Source organism: Rattus rattus, chromosome 3 (assembly GCF_011064425.1).
Source record: "Rattus rattus isolate New Zealand chromosome 3, Rrattus_CSIRO_v1, whole genome shotgun sequence".
NCBI classification, from domain to species: domain Eukaryota; kingdom Metazoa; phylum Chordata; class Mammalia; order Rodentia; family Muridae; genus Rattus; species Rattus rattus.
The window spans coordinates 57882506-57906881 of NC_046156.1; the positions used below are offsets into that span (position 1 = coordinate 57882506).

The window sequence follows — 24376 nt, forward strand, 5'->3', positions numbered from 1 at the left end:
AACATTCTAAGTGACAATGTGGGAGGGTCTATCCGACAGCTGTAGGATCAGATGACAAGGGCCTAGACCCACAGAGAGCGATTATTGAATTGAGATGTGAAAGACAAGTAAGGGTCAGCCTCAAGCAGAGTGGAGAGAGTGGATTCTAGGCTAACAGCATGGCTCAGTAAATAAAAAGTCCCAGTAGGTAAAGCCTGGGAAGCTGTGGTTGACAGGGTTGTTCAGGATACCAGAGGCAGACATAGCAGCCATGAGGAACAATGGCTTAGCCAAGGAGAACAGCACACCAGTCCTCAGTTACAACATCCTGATCACGTGGTGCATGTGAGTCCCGGACTTAGTAAAAACACTAACATCGTACCTTGGAACGGAATGTTGGATGGACGAAATAAACAGCCTTCAAATTCCTCTTGTACCTAATGGAAACCAACAAAGGGTCAGCATAAGTAACAATGAGAACTACTCATTAGTACAGACAATCAACACTTTTACCTGAGTATATAAATATATCACACTGAGAAAAATACCTTGAAAGCAGCAGGAGTTATTATATTGAATTTGGGATAAAAATGTCAAAAATAATTAAGTGAACATTTCATTATTTAAACTGCCCATTTTAAAGGAAGCACTAAGTGCTGCTTCTGACTGTGACAGAGCTACCTCAAGGAAGAATAGAATCAGTCATACTTTTAATACATTATGCATTATTTTTTATAGCATGATGGAGTCTCTGAGCTCAAATATATACAATTAAGTCATCTTGAAATCACTAAAATTATAGTAAAGGTTAGAAAGTAAAAGTTTTAGTCATGTTACAAGTTACTGCCCGGTCTAGAAAGTCTATGAAAGTTTGGTAGTTTGTAGTTGGTCCGCTCTACAGTTCTGAGAACAGTACCAACACCGCCTCCACTTTAACCCTGATAACCTGATGACCAAGAGGAAATGCATAGAACTTGACCGGGGCCTCAGCCAATTACCCCAGGCAGCTCTGTGAGGTACATCTTACGATTCCGTTATCAAGTAGTTTAATAATCACCACTAGGGTCATAAGACGCCAATTGTAAAGGACTTCAGAGAACTAGAAGGAGAATTATTTATTCTAGCTGAGGGCTGTGTCAGTTAAAGGGCTAGCTAGAAGCAGAAGTAGGTAGACAATGGAGTACAGCTTCATTATAAAATACTTTAAAGCTCACTAAAGAAGTGTCTGGTAGATAATGAAAGCATTGGTGTTGCTAATTAAGATGAGATTTAATGGTGGGTGGAAGGCAATGGAAATTTATGGTAATTTACCTCCTTTGTTCCCTAACTGGATAATGGTTTTTCAACCTAACTGATAAAGATACTGTGATGCTACAAATAAGAGAGCAACCAAGAAAGAGGGTAGAAGAATCTTTTTATTTAGGAAATGTATCACTGAGAAAATCCTAATAGCAAGGGAAGCATAATTTAATGAAAATAATTTTCTAGTTCCAAGTCAGTAGTCTATTAAGTCTAAATTCTGTATATAAAATTGGGACACCTTGGACAATAAATGCCCAATTTTCCTTTTTTCCCCCACCTTCCAGTGTAGAACATCAAAGGATAACAGGGACAGCGAACAGGGCTAACCAGGCTCCGGGCCATAAAGCCCATCACTCGGTTTCTCTCCTCCCTTATCAACCTTGTTAACAATGTACGGAATGTGCCTGCCCCTCATCCCCTGCCACAGGGAAAGTCTCTCAGTACAGGGTGAAGTTAGGGTATCTCTACAGACAAAGGCAGATGATCTTACCTTACATGGGAACATCACTTAAACCACAGGAAGAAATGTTAAAAAAAAAACCAAAAGGTTCTGTCTTCATGACTAATCAGCCTCAAATCCCTACCATGAACCCTATAAATGCCTGTTCTTTTTCTGTCAGTGTTTCTGTCAGTGGACAGCCTGAGTCCCCAAAACTAAAATCAGTCTTCTTCCCTCTTGCTCCAATGAAAACCTTTGCCTGTGAGTTAATGTCCGGTTTCTCTTTCTATTTCTAGTCACAGGGACAAGTTTCCTTGAACCTGCCAGTAATCTGTCTCCCACCAAACTCCCCGGCTACTGGACCGGCTACTGGATCAAGTTAAATACTGTTTATAAGTATACTCTGGTATGTATTGTATTAACACACCATAGCAACCAAGGCTGTACTTTATTTTACACACAATGACTGGGTATGACACCAAACCTCTTCCAACGTGGTCAAAGTGAGAATATTACAAATGAGTTTAGTCTACTGCAAAACCAGGGCCTCCTATAATTAAAATATCTAATGTCTATGATAAAAATCTTTGTCACATGAAATATTCTTCAAAAATATTTATAAATGTCTGCTATTGCTTAGTGTTAAAAATACAGAGGCAATAACCATTAACAATCCCAAAATGACTAACTTGATGTCAACGACATCGTAGAGTTTCTTCAGGAAGTCGGAGTCCAGGTGATTGTATTCGCTGGTCAGTGTGTGGAAATACACCAATACATATTCCTTCACGGCGATGTGATCCATTACATGGATAAAATACAAGAGGGCCTAAGAGAGAGAATAAAGAACATTTTCACAGTAGTAGTTCACTCAGCAGAGGCTGGGACAGGGAACCCTCCCCTAAGAGTAATCTAATCTACAGATTCCAGGAGTTGTAGTCCGGAAGAGCAGGCTGCTGAGAATAAGTCCTCTCAGAAAGTGAATCCTAGCATTTAGTGACTCGCAAGGTTTGTAGTGCGCTAAGAAAGAGGATAATCTTTGGCCTCTGAAAGAGCTCTTCGGATACGAGGAAGAGCTCTTGGATCAACTACCAGGTTTCTCCTATTTAGGACAATGATGTCAAAACTAAGATTTAATACTTCTTACAATTTTAATGAAATCTCTAATTCTTGAAGTTTCTATCTGCATTCCATCAAGATGTCTATGTTCGTGATCGGACTCGGGACAAGGCACAGGGCACACGATGTCCAGCCACTCCTTCCATGCTCTCACAGAAGCTCATTTTCCTAGCACTCTTAATGCTTATCTGAATGAGCAAAGTGGAGGGCTCTGTGGGCGGTTGGCAACACACTGGGTAACGCTTCTAGAACTCAAGAGGATGATCTAATATGACCCTGTTTGGTTAGGGATGTATTCTATTTTAGGAAATTTAAGAGAGACACTAAAAACAAAGTGAGAAATATAACCCGAGCGGGGCTGATGTGACCCAGTGGTTTGGCCGTAAACAACTGCAAAGGGGGAGCCTAGCTACACCAACGAAGGATTAATCAACCAGGCTGTTTTCCAAGTCCTCCTCAGCAGGGTCCTTGGCATTCACATGGATTAGGACCAACCCGCAGGCACAGTAGGCAGTGGAGGACATTAAGAACAGTCCTTCGTTGATGTTACCTGGCTTAAACATCACAATAAGTCTCACTTTTCAAATATAAAATGACATATCGTAATCTCTGGAACGCTATGCAAGTACTCACCAAAGTTAAGTGCGGGGGCTATATATTCTCATAGGTATACGTCATACTACTGCTGGGAAGAGTGCACCTCACACAGACTAGTAAGAGCACAAACAGCTGCACGCAGAATCAGACAGTGTAATCCTTACCAGATGAGTCTCTCCTCTTCGTGAATTAGCTTGTCCCTAATAGTCCTAGTGCTCCTCTTATCAGACCGGCTCTGTTCTTTCTACCCATTCTTCACTATCACACTTAAGCAAATCAGGACACTCCTTTTGGCTTCAAATTCTCTCTCTTTAAGTTACTTATTCTACTGTTATTTATAGGGCTAGCCAACAAGAAAAAGCTGTGGAAGACAAATTCTCCTCTAAACAAGAAAACCCCCTCCTTAAAAAAAGATTTTATTTTTAATTGTGTGTACGTGTGTGTATGTGTGTGTGTGTGTACATGTGTAGGGGCACACACAGTGGCGGAGTCCTCTATAACATATGGAGTTTTAGGCAATTGTGGGTCACTCAATGTGGATACTGTAAATCAAACTCCCAGTCCTGTGAAAGCGATATTCCCACTCTTAATGCTAAAGGAGCCATTTTTGAAATACTTAGCTCTGCCTTTACTTCTATTGACACATCTCTCCTCTCTACTGTACTCGCTTCAAACCCCCACACCCCCCACATACTGACGATTGAGCCCAGGGCCCTGTGGAGGCTACATGAGCACCGTACTAAACCTGCAGCACCTTAGAAGCATACTTTTTAAAGGTCCCAGAACACTCCATTTGTGAGTACACCACAATCAGCTGTGGGAGTTTAAGTCATAATGCTTTGCTACAGAGACCCCTGTAAGACCCAGTCACTGGTACTGACCAAAACACTACTGACCAAAACTTCCAAGAGCTTAGCCAGAAGCACTGCTCAGCTTCAGAGTGACTATTTAGCTTAAAGTTGCATGTATCTTCTCGGTTTGAAGCGTGCTATGGTTAATATACATGGGTTAATAACTGTGGTTAATATAATGGGTCAGTCACAACTTATTTTCTGTAGTTCTTTTTGTAATGAAATTGATGTTTTGGGGCATATGTATGTATATAAACATTTTAATAGAGTTTCTTTGATCTACTCTTTGGTAATTCATACATATGACCAGGTATCATATCCAGTCCCCCTGCCTGCTCCTGGCACCCCAACAGCCCTGTCAGCTTCGTTTCGCGCTCTTTTTTCTGTGACAATGTACTGAGCTCACTTACTGCTGCCTCGAGAATGCTGACTGAGGAGCTCTGCTTAGCTCATGGACTCTGTCCCTCCAGTGAGGATTCCACACTCGGCAGTCACAGGATTCACTCCTGCTTGGGAGTGTTTTCTTAGAAAGTCTCAGGAATGGAATCACTGGGTCAATGAATACAGCTTTTATAGTTTCCATTCATCTATGCTGACAACATTTATTTACAAGTTCTCACTAATTCTCAGGATGAGAAATGACATTTTGAATTGTCTGTACACATTACTAGTTAGGTTGAACAACTTCTTTCTTTTATTGACGGTTTGAACTATTCTGTTCTTTTAAGATCATAGATTCCTGTTTTCTGGCCCCACATGAAGGGATGTAGAATTACACGTTCTTGCTGTCTTGGGTAAACCGTGCCCCTGATACATGCTTTTTAAGTAGATACTCAGTGTTTTCTTTTTCTTTAAAGAAGCTCTCAAGCCTGTATAGTTAGAGGGCAGGATACTTCTAACCAAAAGCTTGCCAGTACGTCCTATCCAAGCAGAATAGCTGCGTTTCTGGAATAGTACCAGAGCCATCTGTTAAGTTTTCCCTGTTGAGGACAAGCAAACCCTCACTCACCAGTACTGACGCATACTGATTCTCAGGGACGCGAGTCCACCGATTCATAACCCACCTCACCCAGGCTGCAGAGCCTCGCCACCAACTCGACACTCTTCTTACTTTGTACACCAGCCTGGTTTGCAGGCTAGCATTATGGCTTACCTTGTCCATGTCTATCAATGTCACAGGAATGTTTCTTCCAACTACCACCATCACTGTGCGGCCACAGTTATCTACACCTGAAAGAGGAGGTGCAGTCAGGACCTTCACACAAGACCAGGGCCTGTCCTGGGATCCAGGACCTTCACACAAAACCAGGATTTGTCCTGGTCTTTTATGTATCTGACTTTATGTATTTGGCTGCATAAAGGAACTCAAATGATAAGAAATAAGATGCACAAGCTTCTGAAATTATACCATCAGATTTCTTTCCTTGTTAGGAAAATACTTTGTTTTCTTATGAGATTGACCCCAGTCTTGACCAAGATTGTTTAAAGATTTTAAATCAGCATGACCTATGCTCTTATATTTTTAAAATAAACAAACACTCTGTTTAAACTCACCACTACTTTTAATAGTATTATTGACCCAGGAAATCAGAGTTCTCAACTGAAAATAAACAGGGAATGCTTGAAACAAAACCCGTGGAGGAAGTGAGGACCCGAGAGTGCTCTAAGGTTTGAAGTCTGTACTGACAAATGCAGAGGACTCTGAAAAGCAGAAAGCATCCTAACAGAAAAAGCACCCCAGGCACTACTCCAGAAACACAGCTATTCTGCTTGGATAGACGCACTGGCAAGCTTTTAGTTAGAAGTATTCTGCACTCTAAGTATACAGGCTTGAGAACTTCTTTAAACAAAAAGAAAAATTAACACTGAGTATCTACTTAAAAAGCATATATCAGAGGTACAGTGAAACAGGGACCTTTGAGACCATAAGAACACACTAGAGTTTGATATGGTATGTCTAAGATCCAAAACCATTGACGTCAGTACAAAACACTGTATTGATGGAGAAAAATCAGAGAAAACCAAGTCTCACATAGCACAGTGAGTCAGATCCTTAGTTAAGTGATTGTTAAGATCCTTAGAATAACTGATCATTAAGCTCACCTGTTTGGTATAAAGCTTTCAGAGAAGCAATATCAGACAGGTCTTCAGATCGTGCTTGGCATAACCAGCGATTATAACTAGATAAACAAAGAGATAATCATTAGAGCAAACATGGGGAAGTTACCTTTATAAAAATGAGCCCACTTTTAATATTTTTCCTGACCATACAGAACTCAGGCTTCATTACTGTTGTAAAGAGTTAGAGGCCACTGCACCGTGCAGAATCATAAGGCATTGATGATGTGCAGTAATGAGAAAATGACTGAAAAAAATTCTCACAGTAAGAGAGAACTATACAGACAAGTGGCTTGTCTTCTTTTTCCTTACTACATAAATTTAACAAGAAAAGCCTCTGTTGGGTTGCCCTGTCCTGTTCAATGAGGGCCTTTGTCTTGCCTTATTGTTTCTCGCTTTGTCTGTCCTGTTTGGCTGCTGTCTCTTGGAGGCCCGCTCTTTTCTGAAGAGGAAATGGAGGCAGAGTGGATCTTGGGGAGAGGGGAGTTAAGAGGAAGCTGAGAGGAGTGTGTGGGGGGGACTGTGGTTGGGATGTATGATATGAGAAGAATCTAGTTTCAATAAATAAAATAAATAATTTTTAAAAGTTCAATAACGTATTAGGATAAAGCCCACTGTTCAACCTGGGAATAGAAGGGTTTCCAGGCCTAATGCAAATGCTGCATCCTACACTCGGTTATGTCCTGCTTCACTGCAAATGAAGCTAAGCTTTTGTGTGCATGGCACTAGTCTGCTTTACTAGACATACTCCAGCACAGTGCTGGTGTTAACGCGTTTAATGGGTTTAACGAGTACCTAATAGCTAATGAAGCAATGCCTTTCTGTGAGAAGTGATGTTAGCATCACAGCGTGTGAAGCCTAACAAGGACCACTAATGAAAGGAAATGAAATACTTTAGTGAAGCCATCTCTTCCCTGTTTTCCAATGTCTTTCCCCACTTTAATAATAATCTAAAGATTTTCAAAGACGTATTTTTGAAAAGTTGTATAACATCTTTCTAAACTCCACCCTGCAATCTTAAGCATGGCAGAGCATTGGTGTCCAGCTCTATCCTATCATAAACTCAACAGTTACCAGCTCTAAACTTTCTGGTCTCAGGATCTGAGGACCATAAACAACTCATAAAACAATGACGCGAACATTTTAAAAATGCATGCACAGTGTCATATCAACATAATGTAGCAAAGAAGTCCAGTCACTGAACCTGAAGAAAAACGTTTGCCAGATAACACTACACTTGGCCACTTTTATTAATTAATTATTTGTTTGCACTCCTAATGCTGCTGCCCCTCTCACCTAGGCTCTGCTCTAGAGGATACACCTAATCCGATTTAGAAACTACTGAGCCTGTCACTTGGTTCATCCTTTGGAAAACTTGTTCCTTGGTTCCCTCTAGTGGTAAATTTGCTTTTTCTCCCCAAATAAAATTGGAGTGAAGTGAAGGCCTGGGACTGAGGAGACAGAGCATTTTAGTTCTGGCTGGGGACCAGGGAACCATTTTCTTTTTTTAGTGCTGTCACCATGCTGAGCAGAATCCAGTAAATAACCTCCCTCCCAAGCTCACGGAGGCAACCTTACAAATGCAGCGGGCTACAAAACAGAACAAGTTATGAAAGAGGAGGGGCTTCGTGGGAAGGAGTTCCAGGGACAAAGGTGAAGGTGATGGAAATACGTCACAGGAAGCTCTCAAGGAAATAAAGCATCTATCTGTGTGTGACTGGAGACTAGCACCATGGAAGTGCCCTACAAACAATACGGCACGCTGTGCCACGCTGTGAGAAAGGAGAGTAGCAGAGGCAGCCATTGAAGACCCAACAGGTGAGGTTTGGGAAGCATTTGCTTTTCGTCTAAAACTTGGAGAATGGGCAGGATTGAAGGAGAGAAGATGCCAATAGAAACAAATGGGAGGGGCCAAGGCTCAAAGGTAAGACAGATTGGTTTGCTCAATACTGGAGGAAGCCACTGTCATGTTTGACGGAGCTTGCTGAGTTCTGGTGGTGAGCTACACGCACTGCACCCACTGATGCTCACAGCCTGTGAGACATTGTCCTTCACCAGCTCTCTGAGGGAACAGAAAGCCATGTACGACTTACTCTTTTCTTTAAAATACTGAAAACTAGCCATCTTTACTATTAATCTTTCACCATCTGTGACTTTAAAAAGAACCACTCAGAACTGGGTTCCTTTGTAGTTAGAAACACTTGGAGAAAACAATGTAAAGGTCCTCAGGTAAGTGGGGGACACATAAAGCTCTTCAGCTGAAGAAAACTTTAATGCAAGATAAACACAAGCACAAGCCTTGTAAGTACTTTCCTATCCCCTAATTTCCATGTTTAGATTACATGGAGGCTCACCAGTTAGAGCCCACAGTGGGTTAAGAACTCTGAGAGCAGATACGCATCTGACCACTGGCTTCCCCTATACTGACTCAACTTTCAGTTCTGCACCTAGGGAATGTGGACAGAACAGGACCTCCTACTCGTCACAGCTAAGGTTAAACGAAAGGAACTTTGTGTGCACAGAGCAGCATCCGCAGGTACCGGATCCCTCTGCTGACACACGGCATCTGACTGTCAGTGTAAGCCTGCCTTACTTTCTTTGATGCTGCTTCTGCAGGGCAGCTTCGGACAGTTGTCCTTGGAGGATCAGTTTTCTTTGCTTGTCAATATCTCCTTCCATTCGAGCAAAAGCATGAGAGCCAATGAAAGACAGATCCACTCCCAAGCCTTCATCCTCATCTTCTTCATTGTCTGCAACAAAAAGTACCATCAGCACAGAGCTACAAAAGCAGACAGCAAAACCCACCTTGAGTGCTACAGGAGGCAAGACTGTAAGGCAGTAGCAGCAGCAGCAACAGCAACAACAACAACAACAACATTTATGACTCTGAAATAATGAAAGAAAGGAAGTAATATGTTCCCTAAGCTGATTTCTGGTCACGACAAGCACTGAGTCCAAGGGTTATGATCTTATAGATGTGATGGCTGACAGAAGGCCTTCATCCAAACATTATACTCTCTGCTTATAACTTTCAATGTACATGAGTATAAAACCTAAAGAAATAACATGGCTACAGTATTCTTATCTTACTATTTAATATTAACTGTGATTTTTAGAAGACACTGTCAAAACTGCTGAAAACTTGAAAATGTAAGGTGGTAATATACTCAATTACTGCTTCAACGGTTCTTCATGAGCCTCCAAACTCCGTTCAGCTGAGCATGTTGCTATGCCCACCTGAAAATCCCCAATACAAGTCCTAAACCTTTGCTGGCTGGTGTTTTACCAGTACCCCAGCATCCTGAAGAGGAAAATTAAGGAAGGCAAATGCTGAATCATTACACATTGCTGGTATGGAAATCACTATGAATGTTCCTCAAAAAAGTACAACTTGAGTTACCATGTGACTCAACTATCTCACTCCTGAAGATAAAACCAAAGACTTGGTTAGGCGGATCAGAGACGTCTGCTCATGTGTCTATCACTGCACTATTCACAGCAGTCAGGATATAGGACCAGCCTAGATATTTGGAAGAGATGAATGGATCAAGTGTGAGACACATACACATATACACATCGGAGTTTTATTCAGCCATAAAAAATGAGGAGATTATGGTTTGCAGGAAAATAGATGGAACTGGAGATCATTACATTAAGCAAAATAAGCCAGGTGGTAAAAGACACGTATCACATGGTTTTTTCCTCATGAGGAGTCTAGATTTCACACAGATGTAACACAAAAGAAAGTGGGTGGGGGAGTGAGCACTGAGAGATAAGGGGCCAGAGGAGAATAAGGGTGAGGAATAAGGCATGGCAATGACAAATCTCTGTGAAACTGTCAAAGGAAACCCATAATCTGTTACCTAAGGAAGATGAGGAGCTTAGAGCCCCAGCACTCACCCTCCGAAGCACCAGGTTTCTCACTTATCCTGATCTGCCGCTCAGGCACCACGGGCTCCCCTTCTGCATTTCCAATGTCTGCAGGTAGGGATGGCAATGACTGGCTTTCCTCCTTTAATGACCTTGGGAAGTACAGAGGTAGCAGCTTTTGGTAAGTGGCCTGTGTCAGAAAAGTAAGGCACTGTGTGAAAAACAGTGAAGTGAGAGAGCAGCCCGCAGTGATGGCTGTGGTCCACACGCCCTGAAGACCACAGGCCTCACCACTCCCCTCTCAGACTGCAAGCTGTCTGGGAGACACCCGTCCTACATTCAACAGGGAGAAGTGAGACTCCAGTCAAGTCACAGGATACCACCATCAGGTCACCGAATCTGGACTGTGAAGGCTGCCACTCCTGCCCGTACTCACACCCTGTCTGCTAGGCTCCCAAAGCACAGATACCATATGCTGAGGTCAGTGTGCCAGTCTCTATTTGACCCATGCTTAGTTTTTTTGGGGGGGAGGGTGGTGGTTTGAGAGAGGGTTTCTTTGTGTAGCCCTGGCTGTCCTTGGAACTTGATCTACAGAGCAGGCTGGCCTCAAATTCAGAGATCCACCTGCCTCTGCCTCCTGAGTGCTGGGGTTAAAGGTGTCTGCCACCATTGCCTGACTAGTTACTCATTTTTCAGAAACATTATATCTTTAAAAAGGATTAAAAGAAGACAAAGAAGACAGCACACAAGTGATGGAGTTAAATATCTCGGTCAATTAGATCATTTAAGAAATCAGTATTACACACAGAACTATAGCCTGGAGCCATCGGGTTTGTATCTTACAGAAACCCAAATTGGTTGGGGGTGGTGGCACCTTTAATCCTCACACTTGGGAGGCAGAGACAGGCAAGTCTGAGTCTGAGGCTGGCTTGATCTATATAGTGAGTTCCAGGCCAATTACAGTTACATAGAGACCCTTTCTCAAAAAACAAACAAGCAGACAGACATAGGTAGAGTCGGCATCAGGCTCGGCTTGTCAAGGTGCTTGCTGTGGGAACCATCCGTCTAAAGCACAGAAGGTGGAAGGGGAGAACCAATCCCATGAAGCTGTCTTGACTTCCACACATGCATCATGGCACACTGGGTACACGCATACTTATGCACTCACATACATACACACAGATTTATGAAGAATCTTAGACCATAAAACTAACCTGTCAAAAATACAGAAGTGATTGTTACGATGTTCTTAAAATTGCTCAACCACCATTGTCCAACTCCAGAACACTGACATCAATTCAACCCAACTCCCCAGTAATCGTTTCCCCGAAGTTCCTAGTTCCAAAACCTGGGCTGCCAACTGTTCTGCCTCAGTGGTATGACTATTTCCAACTTTTCAATCAGACAGAATACAATCTGTGACCTTTGGGTCTGGCTTATTTCAGTTAGCATGATGCTACAAGGCTCACCTCCTCACAGTGCACACCTCACCCCTCCAGGCTCAGCACTTCCTTCCTGACTATGTGCACTCTCCACTTGCTCCGCAGTGTGCCGCTAACTATTGTCTACTCTTTGACTACTGACTGAACAACACTGTTTTAAATATTCATTTTCATTTTTTAAATATTTTCTCTATATACTTAAGAAGCTGTCATATTACACTGTAACTTCTTATGTGGCTGGCAAATGGCTTTGTGATGGTGAATTTGTGGTTTAGACTTGAGTTTCTGTAATAGTCAATGTTGTGAAGTTTCTTTATCACGGTGATTTGAATATCGCCTTTTAAGAATTGAGAATTAAGTATGCATTTTTGTATTCATTCTGTGTGTAATTCCTGTTTTCTCATTTTCAACCTTTACTACTTAAGAAATGTTGCCCTTCTCAAGACTACCTTTCTCCTAAAATTAGTATCAACTTACTCAAAAATATGACTTGTCTGTGTAAGCCACCCAATTCCTCCTCCTTCTCCTCCTCTCCCTCCTCCTTCACTTCCCTATTTTAGAAAAGCACAAGAAGCGAGGTGGCTGCTGAAGAATACGAACAGAACTATCAGAAGATGAGCACGACATAGTACTCTTAAGCTAAGGATGCCCAGGCTGATAGAAACTAAGACCTGGCTTTCTACACAGCCCACCACACAAAAGACAACAAGTAACTTGGTCAAGGAAGAAATAAATAAAGAAAAACTTTCTAGAATTTAACAAAAATGATGGCACAACATATCCAAAATTATGGGATACAATGAAAGCAGAAGAAATGTGCTAAGAAGAAAATCATACTCTGTGTGCCTCCAAAAAGAAACTACAGAGAGCATACACTAACAGCTTGACATCACGCCTGAAAGCTCTAGGACAAAAAAAGAAGCAACAAAAAGGAGCAAATACACCCAAGAGGAGTAGACAACAGGAAATAATCAATCTCAGACCTGAAATCAACAAGTAGAAACAAAAAGAACTATACAAAGAATCAACAAATCCAGGAGCTGGTTCTTTGAGAAAATCACTAGATAGATAAACCCATAGCCAGACTAACCAGAGGGCAAAGAGATACTACCCAAATTAACTAAATCAGAAATGAAAAAGGAGACATAACAGAAACTGAGGAAATTAAAAAAATCATCAGATCCTACTACAAAGGCCTATACTAACCAAAACTGGAAAAGCTGGATGAAATGGACAATTTTCTAGACAGATACAAGGTACCAAAGTCAAATCAGAATCAGATAAACCATCTAAACAGTCCCAAAACCCCTAAATAGAAATAGTCATTAAAAGACTCCCAACCAAAAGAAGTCCAGGACAAGATAGATTTAGTACAAAATTCTATCAGACCTTCAAAGAAGACCTAATACCAATACTCTTCAAACTATTCCACAAACTAGAAACTGAAGAAACACTATACAATTCATTCCTTGAAGCCAAAATTACATTCATGCCTAAACCAGACAAAGGGCCTACAAAGAAAGAGAACTTCAGACTAATTTCCCATATGAATAGCGACGCAAAAATATTCAATAAAATTCTTGCAAAACGAATCCAAAAACACATCAAAACAATCATCCATCATGATCAAGTACTCTGCATCCCAGGGAGGCAGGGATAGTTCGATATACAAAAATCCAGCAACGTAATCCACTATGTAAACAAACTCAAAGAAAAACCACATGATTATCTCATTAGATGCTGAGAAAGCATTTGACAAAATTCAACACCCCTTCATGATAAAAGTCCTGGAAAGATCAGGAATTCAAGGATCATACCTAAGCATAGCAAAAGCAATATACACCAAATCAGTAACCAACATCAAACTAAATGGAGAGAAATGTGAAGCAATCCCATTAAAATCAGGGACTAGACAAAGCTGCCCACTCTCTCCCTACCTATTCAATATAGTATTTGAAGTCCTAGTCAGAGGAATTAGACAACAAAAAGAGGTCAAAGGGATTCAAATTGCAAAGGAAGAAGTCAAAATATCACTATTTGCAGATGATATGATAGTATACTTAAGTGATCCCAAAAATTCCACCAGAGAACTCCTAAACCTGATAAACAACTTCAGCAAAGTGTCTGGGTATAAAATTAACTCAACAAATCAGTAGACTTCCTCTACTCAAAGGATAATCAGGCTGAGAAAGAAATTAGGGAAATGATACCCTTCATAATAGTCACAAATAATATAAAATACCTTGCTTGGTGTGACTCTAACCAAAAAAAGTGAAAGATCTGTATAACAAGAACTTCAAGTCTCTGAAGAAAGAAATCAAAAAGGATCTCTGAAAATGGAAAGATCACCCATGCTCATGGATTGGAAGGATTAATATAGTAAAAATGGCCATCTTGCTGAAAGCAATTTACAGACTCAATGCAATCCCCATCAAAATTCCAACTTAATTCTTCATAGAATTAGAAAGAGCCATTTGCAAATTCATGTGGAATAGCAAAAAATCCAGGATAGGGAAAACTATTCTCAACAATAAAAGAACTTCTGGGGGAATCACCATCCCTGACCTCAAGCTGTATTACAGAACAATGGTGATAAAAACTGTATGGTATTGATATAGAGACAGGCAGATAGGTCAATAGAATAGAATTGAAGCCCCAGAAATGAACCCACACACCTATGGTTACTTGATCTTTGATAAAGAAGCTAAAACCATCCAAGAGAAAAAAGCATTTTTCAACAAATGGTGCTGGTTCAACTGGTAGTCTAAGAATGCAAATCCATCCATTCTTAGCACAAAGTTCAAGTCCAAGTGGATCAAAGACCTCCACATAAAACCAGATACATTGAAACTAATAGAAGAGAAAGTGGGGAAAAGCCTCAAACACATGGGCACAGGGGAAAATTTCCTAAACAGAACATCAATGGCTTATGCTCTAAGATCAAAAATCGCCAAAATGGAACCTCATAAAACTGCACAGTTTCTGTAAGGAAAAGGATACTATCAACAGGACAAAATGGCAACCAACCGATTGGAAAAAGATCTTTACGAATCCTACTTCTGATAGAGGACTAATTCCAAAATATACAAAGAACTCAAGAAGTTAGATTCCAGAGAGCCAAATAACCCTATTAAAAAAGTGGGGTACAGAGGTAAACAAAGAATTTTCAGCTGAGGAATATTGAATGGCTGAGAAGCACCTAAAGAAATGTTCAACATCCTCAGTGATCAGGGAAATGCAAATCAAAACAACCCTGAGATTCCACCTTACACCAGCCAGAATGGTTAAGATCAAAAACTCAGGTGACAGCAGATGCTGGCGAGGATGTGTAGAAAGAGGAGCACTCCTCCACTGTTGGTGGGATTGCAAGCTGGTACAACCACTGTGGAAATCAGTCTGGAGGTTCCTCAGGAAATTGGACATAGAACTACTTGAGAATCCAGCAATATCACTTCTGGGCATATACTCAAAAGATGCTCCAACATATAACAAAGACACATGCTCCACTATATTCATAGCAGTCTTATTTATAATAGTCAGAAGCTGGAAAGAACCCAGATGCCCTTCAACAGAGGAATGGATACAGAATATGTGGTACATCTACACAATGGAATATTACTCAGCTATCAAAAACGATGACTTCATGAAATTCACAGGCAAATGGATGGAACTAGAAAATATCATCCTGAGTGAGGTAACCGAGTCACAAAAGAACACACATGGTATGCACTCATTGATAAGCGGATATTAGCACAAAAGCTTGGAATACCCAAGATACAATTCACAGACTATATGAAGCTCAAGAAGAAGGAAGACCAAAATGTGGATGCTTCAGTCCTTCTTAGAAGGGGAACAAAATATTCGCAGGAAGAAATACAGGGCCAATGAATGGAGCACAGACAGAAGGAAATGCCATGCAGGGACTGCCCCACCTGGGGATGTATCCCATATGCAGCCACCAAACCCAGTCACTATTGCTGATGCTAAGAAGTGCTTGCTGACAGGAGCCCAATATAGCTGTCTCCTAAGAGGCTCTGCCAGAGCCTGACTGACAGATTAAGATACTTGCAGATAACCATCAGACTGAGCACAGGGACCCCAAGAAGGAGTTAGAGAAAGGACTGAAGGAACTGAAAAAGTTGAACTACCGTACCGTGCCATCTCCTTTATGAAGACAACAGCAGAGCAGTAAAACTGAATCAAACTCCCTTTTAGCTGGGTAGTGCATGCCTGTGATTCCAAAACTTGAAGCAGAATCAGGAGGACTCAGCAGCCAGCACAGCGTGGTTTATACTGTAAAGCAGTCTGGGTTCTTTCTACACTGTTTCAGTTTCCATTAAATGTCTCTTCAATGAATGAGCGTAAGTCCCACTGCCACAAATTTATTGAAATCATTAGATTTATATGCTTCAGACTCATTGAATAGATCATGACCACATGAAGGTAACACAAGTAATTAAGACTCAAACTAAGCAAAAAATATTAGTAAAATACCTCTTCGAGTTCTGAGACAGCAAATACCACCTTTTCAATGGTTTCCCCATGGATCTCTAGGAACCGCCTCACAGTACCTAAAGAAGAGAATGGAAAGAATTCAATGTTAAAGCCAAGCTTTGGTTTCTGTAATGGGCCACCCCTCACTTCATCAGCTACTGCTCCCTCACCGAGCAGCAGAAAAGCCTCCACATGACCGCCTCACAGCCTGGTATGCTTTCCTTCAGAGCAAGAAGCAGACAGTTTCAGAGGTCCTGTGATGGCGTGCTCTCTGCTCTCGGCCCTCCACTGGCCCTAAGGTGCCATGGCTTTATTGTACTTGCTGCCCTGGTTACAATGTCTGTGACAATGGCTGGCTACAGAAGGTGCTGAGTCCAGAGCTCTCTCCTATCCAGCATGTTCTTTATTTCTCTGAGACTTCCCTTTGGCCAGAATGATCTAGCACAAACGGAAAGCACAGTGCTTTTGTATTCATTCAGTTACAGCGTGAGGTGTCCCACTCAGCCTGTTTCCGGCTCACACAGCCAAAGTCGAGTCATCTTTTTCTTAGTCTCTATCCCACCCTAACGTGTGTGTGCATCATGGTGTGTGTGTGCATCATGGTGTGTGTGTGCATCATGGTGTGTGTGTGCATCATGGTGTGTGTGTGCATCATGGTGTGTGTGTGCATCATGGTGTGTGTGTGTACCATGGTGTGTGTGTGCACCATGATGTGTGTGTGCACCATGGTGTGTGTGCCTAGCTCAGAGGACAACTGGCAGGAGTTGGTTCTGTCCCCGTAGCACAGGGCTGCAGGGTGGACTCAGGCCTGGCAGCTCTCATCCCTGCTTGCCGAGCCACCTCACTGGCCCTCCATCTCCTCTGGCATTTTCTACTTTTTATTCCAGTCCAGGCTGGCATGTGGTTTCCATGCACAATATTTTAACTCTGCTAACAGGCCAAATATCCATCCTTCCTCTTTCAGCGGCTTTCGGGCTCTTGGTGCTCACACACATTTTGGCAATAAGTTAGTGGCTGGTCTCTATTTCTCCATTTCCGAGGCGGCGAGTTTTGCTTCCTGTGTAATCTTCTTACAGTACCTTCCGCAGGAGAGACTTGAATGGAGCTGCGTCCCTTCTGAGTTAAGGTCCAACGTTCCCACATGACTTGCCACACTGTCCGGCTAACACCTCCTAAGTCCTGCTTCCCACTGTTCCTCCCACACCTCTCCCACTATCACTTAGGATTCATGATGCCCTATCCAGAGGTAGGTCAGTTCTGACAGAAAGCCTGATTCCTCCGCTCTCTTCTTTCGTGCATCTTCACTCAGTGTTCAAGGTCTGGTCATAAGCTGTGTTGTGTAGAACTCTACCCCTCCCCATGTCCTCTATACAGAATCTCCTGCATTACCTTGGTTCAAGTTCAATTTGGGGCTTTTCAAGTTTACAATAGGTTAAATGAGATATATAGTCCTATGGTAAACTGGGAAGACTGAACTTTTGAGCATCCTTCTACCTGAAAGCTTCTTATAGCTACAATGTGACTATTTAAAGCCAAGGCTATTTTATGCTAACATTATATTAACTGAAGACTAGCAGAACATGACCATACAACATGCACTCATCAAAAGCAACTAATAACTAAATTTACTCTATGTGCTGCCTTGGTAAGAAATGTAGTCCCAGGATCTAGTACAGCAGACTCATTTGATGAGAGCAGGATGAAGATCTGTATGTAACTCTGCTGCTCTAGGAGCAAATCTGTTTTCCTTCTGGTCTGCTTTCAACCATTTCCTTAAAACAGCATCCTAAAAACATTTTCTTTTATACTATTTACATTACATAAAAATTTGACAGTCATTTGTAATTGTCTCTTAACACAATCACTGTATGTTTCCTATGGAAGGTAATGCCAAGTAGTAAGTAAACCAAATTTTCTCAATGGTGCTCATTCAGAAAGAACACTACTGCCAGGAAGAGGAACGAGATTGACCTCATGACTCAAGGCCTTTCAGTCTACAGTGTTCCTTCTAGTTGCATCCGGGTACTCTTCTTGGCAGCCAAACAGGATGTCACATGCTTGATATTTATGAAGACACTTCAACTAGTGAAAGTGACATCCAGGCTATTAACCTTCCACACCAAAGCATGGGCCATTAGAACAAGCACATGGGCTTCTTGCCTCCCTGCTGGCTGCTCCTGTGTAGGACAGAGTACAGCAGACCAGTAATACATTCTTGTTGAAGAAGTAATCCAGTAGTTTTACTTCACTGGTGATGTTTATGGTTTCTCAAAGGTTTTAATTGCACATAGACTAGGGAAAAGAAGATACTATAAAGAAGCTATTAGGTTTTTGTATAAAATGCTTTGCTAATAGTTTAATAAGCAAGAAAGCTCTTGACTTGGAAGACATAAGTTAATGAGTTCACTTTTAACAAGCATGCACTATACACATGTATAAGCCATTCAATATTTTCAAATTTCAGAAATATACTATTGTCTCTGTATTTGTTTGTTCTGAATAAGATGCTGTATAATTTTGTCACATTTAAGGTCTAGAAAAAATGGCCCTTATACAATTTGACTAGCTCAGTTTTAAGAGCTATTTGCTTCCTTTCTGCCAATTACATTCCTAGAAGTAATCTTTCCACTATTGATCTTTATCTGTTACTGTAAATTACTCTTAAAACTGGGGGTGGTCTGTGGCATTACTATGCAGCAAAGCAACCCTTTGGACCATTTTCCCAGAGCAATGCATATAGGGAATTCACATAGTAGTATTTACGGAGGATGTGCGGGTGCTGTTCCTGGTAATGAGAACCTCATTAACATACAGTCCTATCTCAAAGCAACCAAAGTCCCTCCCTTCAAACAGGCCTCTCTCACCTTTATGAGGACTGTTAAGATCTAGGAATAGCTTTTAAAGTCTGTATTTCTGAACACTGCTTCAGATAAGGGACCATAGCATTCTTTTGATGGATGCACGATGTAGGCTCTGATGATAGCCCAACCCTGCAAAGAACCCTTGCTCAAAACTGCTTTGCAGCATAAGGCTCTTGTGAAAGCCCTTCAGGTATCTGAAGATGAGCATCATATCTGCATACCACTGATGCTTCAAGCAAAGTGTTCTCGTTGGTCAATCTGTGACCTAAAATGTAAGGAATACACTGATGACATGGACTCTCAAGCTGAGGACTAGTTTGTCTTTCTGGGAAATGAACTCAGAGACCCATACATCCTAAGCACATACTCTATCACTGACCTATGCCCTCAGTCCAACTCTGTACTTTTATACAAATTTCTATACAGGTCAGCTTGGACTCAGTGATTTTTAAACCTAAGCACACAGTTTTATGTTCAAGGAGTACTTTTGAAAGGTGCTGTCTGTTGGACTGTGTTTTTATGCACTGTATATTCAAATGCTGATTTCTGTACCCAGAGATCTGGGTGCTGTTCAGACTTCAGTATTATCAGTATTATAAAGCATCTCCTGACTCAGCATACTGTAAAGCATTCATTGTTCTCCAGCACCTTCTGATTGGCTAAAATAAAACGTCTATAGCCTATAGCAAAAAGCAGAATAGTAAGGTAGAACTTTTGGTGGGGGAGAGAAAGAGAATGGAACTTTTGGTGGGGGCGGGGGGGGGCAGACAGAGAGAGAGAGAGAGATTGAGAGAGAGAGAGAGAGAGAGAGAGAGAGAGAGAGAGAGAGAGAAACTTTGGGAAGGAACTAGGTAAGGGAGATTTAGCCAGCTGGACAAGAAGGAAAAAGCAGGCCGGAAGGAAGGAGAGGTAACTGACAAACCACGTGGCAGAACTAAGATTAGGAGGAAACAGTGCCCAGCTATAAGGCCAAAAACTTATTAATAAACATTGTCTCCCAAAGTTTGGAGCAGAGACTGAATGAATGGCCATTCAAAGCCTGCCCTACCTGGGGATCCAGCCCATATACATACAGTATACATACAGCCACACCCAAACCTAGTGACTATTGGGGATGCCAAGAAGTGCATGCTGACAGGAGCCTGATATACCTGTCTCCTGAGAGCCTCTGCCAGAGCGTGACAAATACAGAGGTGATCGCTTGCAGCCAACCATTGAACTAAGAACTGGGTCCCCATTGGAAGAGTTAGAGAAAGAATTAAAGGAACTGAAGGGGTTGCAACCCCATAAGAACAACAATACCAACCAACCAGAGCTACCAGGGACTAAACCACCATCCAAAGAATACACATGGACAGACCCATGGCTCCAGCTGCATATGTAGCAGAGGGTGGCCTTCTTACAGAAGAAGGGTGGTGAGGGATAGGATAGGAGGTTTATGGACAGGAAACAGAGAAAGGGGACAACATTTGAAATGTAAATAACAAAATATCCAATAAAAAAAAAAAAAAGGAAGTTCTTCAGGCTGAAAAGAAATAAGACCACACAAAAAAGAAAACCCATAGTCTCCATGCAAATATATTGTGAATTTGTTTTTGCTGCATGTTTTATAAACTGTTAAGATTATTCTTATTCGAATCAAATATTCATTACATTATATTTTCTAGTCTGGTATCATTTTCAATCTTAATGAGCAAGTCCTGTAAGCTTTTATGCATGGGTATAAACTACACCTATAGGTATAAACTACAGTAAGTGAGAACTCTGCAACCTAGCCAAGCAAAGTCTCTCCCATGATGCTCTCTGGTTCAAACTTTAGTAATGGAAAATGGGAAGAACTTGATTTATGTGTGGTCCTTCCAGCATTACTTACGAAGAGCGATGTGTGTTGCATCTTCTAGTGGATAACCTCGCTTTGCAGAATTGATGACACAGAAGCCAACAGAAGACATGGACTGTTCTCTGCAACCAGACAGGAAACCCAAAAGTTGTACTAAAACAATTCTCTACATACATAATCTGTAAGTAATCTCAAAACGCAAGTCTGGATCTCTCCTCCCCCACCAATAAATTACAATAGTTAAAACTGTATTCTTTGATAGTTATATTCTTGTAAAATTTAGCCATACTCCGAGAGATACTATCTGGGTCCCTCAGAGTTTCCCACAGTGAGGGTGCACCTCTGACGGCATGTGGGGAGCAGGCCGTACTTTGCCAGCTGAAGCACGTTTCGGTAGCAGCTGTAGAGGGAACTCTCCGCTGCGGTGCGGTAGCGGCTCTTATACTTAGGCCCCACTGTGTGGATGATGAACCGAGCAGCTAGGTTGAAGCCTTTTGTCAATTTTGCTTCACCAGTTCGGCAACCTGGAAACAAAGGGGACACATAAAAGCCAGCAAATATTAGGAAAACACAAAGATGCAAAGCATAAAACAGTGCATTAAGAACTGTGAGGAAAGTTATTTAAAAACAGGACTGAGTACAAACATCTGCGTCTGTCCCTTGTGTTCTTGAGGTGCTGGGATGGACAGCAGGTATAAGCACAATCTTAGATTACAAAGTGGGAAAGACACTGAGCAGAGAATTCTTCAGGTCTTTGAAGGGAGAAAAGTCAGTGGTCTATGGGTAACTGGCTTAGGGGAGAAATCTAGCAGCCTCCAAAATGGAGTCAGCAGTATGGAGCTTTGCAAAGAAGGGTGGGGCCAGATTAAAACAGCTTCACTTAAATCCAGGGTCCAGAGCGTTCGTGTGTGCATCCTGGGTATGTTTATGGAGTCTCTGCTTTGATTTCCTACTTATGGGAGATACCAGCCTTAGAAGATCAACTGAGTTAAATGATGCAAAGTGCACACATGCAGCAGAGGCGGCTGCTACTGTTATTTCTGGGGAACAATCCAAAGACTCCTAATTACTTCTCAGACCATGCTGTGATGTAGGACTATAAAGAGATGGTTCAGATATACAGTCAACCAAAACCACAACAACCCCCTCACAGCAGCATGGCAAGGTTACACTTTCTTTACCACTGATGGAACAAAACCGAAGACTATTCCCTGGAGAAGTTGACCAAGAGTTTCTAGAATCCAGAACCCCACTCACAAGTGCAAAGAGGGGCTTTGGTTAAGGCACTAAAGCGGTCAGGAAAATGCCTAGCTGCTGGCCACCATCAGCTGTCTAACATGCATATCCAAGGCCAAAGGCAAAGGATGAGTTGGGTCTAATAATTAAAGCAATCCTCCCAACCCCCCAATAAAACCACAGGATGTCTGTTGTACTCCAGACCCACCAACCAATAGCCTTGCTGCTATGGAGTAATTGCGTCATGTCCCTCCCACTTCCTATGCTGAAACTTCATGGTGGCATGTGGTAGCATCAAAGAGTGAGAGAGGGATGAGCGGAGAGGAATGAGACGAGATGGTGCTGGAATCCTCACAGACAGGATGAATGTCTTTCCAACACAATCTAGAGACTGCTTCTTCTTAAGTAAAGAGGCCCAGAGACCCTCAGAAGACCCTGATGTTCTGCCATCCTGGTTCCAGACTTCCCGATCCCAGAACTGGGAGAATTAAGTATCTATAGCCATGTCACCTGCACCCTGTCAGCAGCTTCAGTGCATTAAGCAGCAGTGACCCACAGCGGTGATCCCAGCAGTCAGGAGGATGAGACATGAGACGGGGGTCCAAGTTAAAGGACAGATTGGGCCAGAGTAAGTTCTAAGCCAGAACGGGTTCCACATAAGACACCATCTTAAACAGGTGGGCTAACGAGTAAGAGCACAAAACACTTAAAGATCACCAGGATGTGAGGAGGTAGACAAAACTAACTAATGTTCCTGATACACAACAGGCAGGATATGACCAGAAGTCCTGACAGGAACAGACATATGAGAGGATGCAGGACCTCTGAGTCAAGGCCAGAATGCTGTGTTAAAAAATACAGAAAGCACAGAAAAACAGCACTTATGCATATTGCTACAGACTACTGAAACCGTAAGAACAGGGAAGTTCAACAGGGGCTGAAACTACAGTTGAAGAATCATGCAGAGAACAAAAGAAAATAAGAGATAACAAAAAAAAAAAAAAAAAAAAAAAAAAAAAAAGGACAAACCAAGAAAATATAGTGTGCAGTAAGATTTCTTCAAAGAAAGAAAAATGGAAGAAAAGCAAGAAATTTCCCAGAACTGAGCGCCTCACTCCTCACTCCCTAGTGATTGTTGGGGGTTGCTAAGGAAGAGGAACTGAGCAGCTAACAAGCAGCTAGGGGTCAGTGACCTAAAAGCCTCAGGTGGACGGGGACACTCTGATTAACAACACCCATGTGAGCCTCTGTGCCCCAACCCGCAGGGCAGTGGACCAGGGTCTGGGGTCCACCTAGGAGAGAACAGGGGACAAGAGACACAAAGAATGGACAGCAAGTCAAGAGGTCTGATCAAGCTGACAATTTTTCTCAAGCAGAAGTATACTGGTTTGGTAACCACAAAAGAATGGGCCTGGCTCAATGACCAGGATGTTGGCTGGGTAAATCGGCCAGCGGGGGCGAAGAGTAGGGTGGGCTGCTTAGTGACCTGACCACTGGTGTGACTGACAACCAGATTTATTCTATCTATTGAATAACTGCAGGTGCAGGCTTAGGTATGGCTGCTCTGATCTAACGAAAGGCTCAAATAGGATTGCTTTTTAACATAAAGGCTGCTTCCACCATCTTGAGGCTATCTCTGAATGGAAACTCCACATACCAAACCTGCTGCTATCTACCACATTTAGACTGCAGGGGAACTCACTTCCTGATAGACGCTTCTATCTTCAAAGTCCCACCATTTTTTTATCCTATAAAACACCAAACCCCACACCACATGTGCACAGTCTCACTTAAGCGCAGAGACTGCGGACTTAATCTGTTCTGATTTAAAAACACTTTTGCTTCTGGAGATGCTGGACTTCTCTCAGACTGTTATCTAACAAGGACGTGTGTGTGCATGGCTTTTTATTCTCCCGAGTCTTGGTACAGGTGTGGGTCTGTGTGCTTGGCTACTGACTGCAGTCAAGCTGCTGACAGGGTGCACCTACAGGCGGCTTCTAATCAGTGGAGATCTAGTTCTCCACTTCTGGGTTCTGAACTAGGGTGGCAAACAAAAACACAAACCACGCCAAGGCCACTCACACACAATTTCAGCACATCAGAAATAAACATGCAATCATATGCTTCCAGAGGCAAACTGCTAACACACAAATAAGTTAAAATAAGGAACATGGTCAGCTTTCTAACTGGATGGTCTCAGATTGTATTACTTGTTTTCTTTTATTCTA

The 24376-nt window shown here is 42.1% G+C and overlaps 1 protein-coding gene across 1 annotated transcript in view; it reads right to left on the reverse strand.

Moving 5' to 3' along the window:
• Nucleotides 1–24376, reverse strand: part of Gdap2 (ganglioside induced differentiation associated protein 2) — a 49592-nt gene that overhangs the window by 9616 nt on the left and 15600 nt on the right. Inside the window, exons 4-12 of the mRNA XM_032897631.1 lie at nt 21283–21436; nt 20946–21034; nt 16212–16288; nt 10306–10465; nt 8999–9155; nt 6391–6467; nt 5441–5517; nt 2410–2549; nt 362–416 (exon numbers count right to left, since the gene is read on the reverse strand). Coding sequence (XP_032753522.1) covers nt 362–416; nt 2410–2549; nt 5441–5517; nt 6391–6467; nt 8999–9155; nt 10306–10465; nt 16212–16288; nt 20946–21034; nt 21283–21436 — 986 coding nt within the window. The remainder of the gene's footprint in view (nt 1–361; nt 417–2409; nt 2550–5440; nt 5518–6390; nt 6468–8998; nt 9156–10305; nt 10466–16211; nt 16289–20945; nt 21035–21282; nt 21437–24376) is intronic.